Source organism: Rhagoletis zephyria, unplaced genomic scaffold (assembly GCF_001687245.7).
Source record: "Rhagoletis zephyria isolate East Lansing unplaced genomic scaffold, Rhagoletis_zephyria_1.1 Rzeph_scaffold_75038, whole genome shotgun sequence".
NCBI classification, from domain to species: Eukaryota; Metazoa; Arthropoda; class Insecta; order Diptera; family Tephritidae; genus Rhagoletis; species Rhagoletis zephyria.
The window spans coordinates 1-477 of record NW_016232087.1 but is presented as its reverse complement, the minus strand read 5'-3'; the positions used below and the strand labels follow the sequence as shown (position 1 = coordinate 477).

Sequence of the window (477 nt, the reverse complement as noted above, 5' to 3'; positions counted from 1 at the left end):
CCCTCAAGCTACCCAGCAAACATTCAACACGACTTTTACCCCAAACCCTTCTGCCTCCAACGAGGTTTATCTCAAGGTACCACCGTGCGAAACAGAAGTATTCCCCGGTGGCTACGAAGACTGGCCGGCATTTAGAGAAATGTTTACGGCAGTCTATATAAAACACCACAAATTAACCCCCGCTCAAAAGTTGTACCATTTGCGATATAAGACAAAGGGACAAGCAGGACTTGTTGTAAAACAATACCCTCCTACCGACGAAAACTTTGCGCTTGCATGGGAAGCTTTAAAATCACGTTACGAAAACCCAAGAATTCTAGTAGATAACCAACTCAAAACCCTACTAAATTTGCAGCCCGTTTACGGAGAAAGTGGCGAGCAATTACAAAGGCTACAANAAAAACCCAAGAATTCTAGTGGATAACCAGCTCAAAACCCTACTAAATTTGCAGCCCGTTTACGGAGAAAGTGGCGAGC

The 477-nt window shown here is 44.3% G+C and overlaps 1 protein-coding gene across 1 annotated transcript in view; it reads left to right on the top strand.

Annotated features, from left to right (window-relative positions):
* The window catches only part of LOC108357339 (uncharacterized), a 1,103-nt gene extending 679 nt beyond the window's left edge, over positions 1-424 (top strand). The window contains exon 2 of the mRNA XM_017608424.1: positions 235-424. Coding sequence (XP_017463913.1) covers positions 235-424 — 190 coding nt within the window. The remainder of the gene's footprint in view (positions 1-234) is intronic.
* The last annotated feature ends 53 nt before the right edge of the window (positions 425-477 follow it).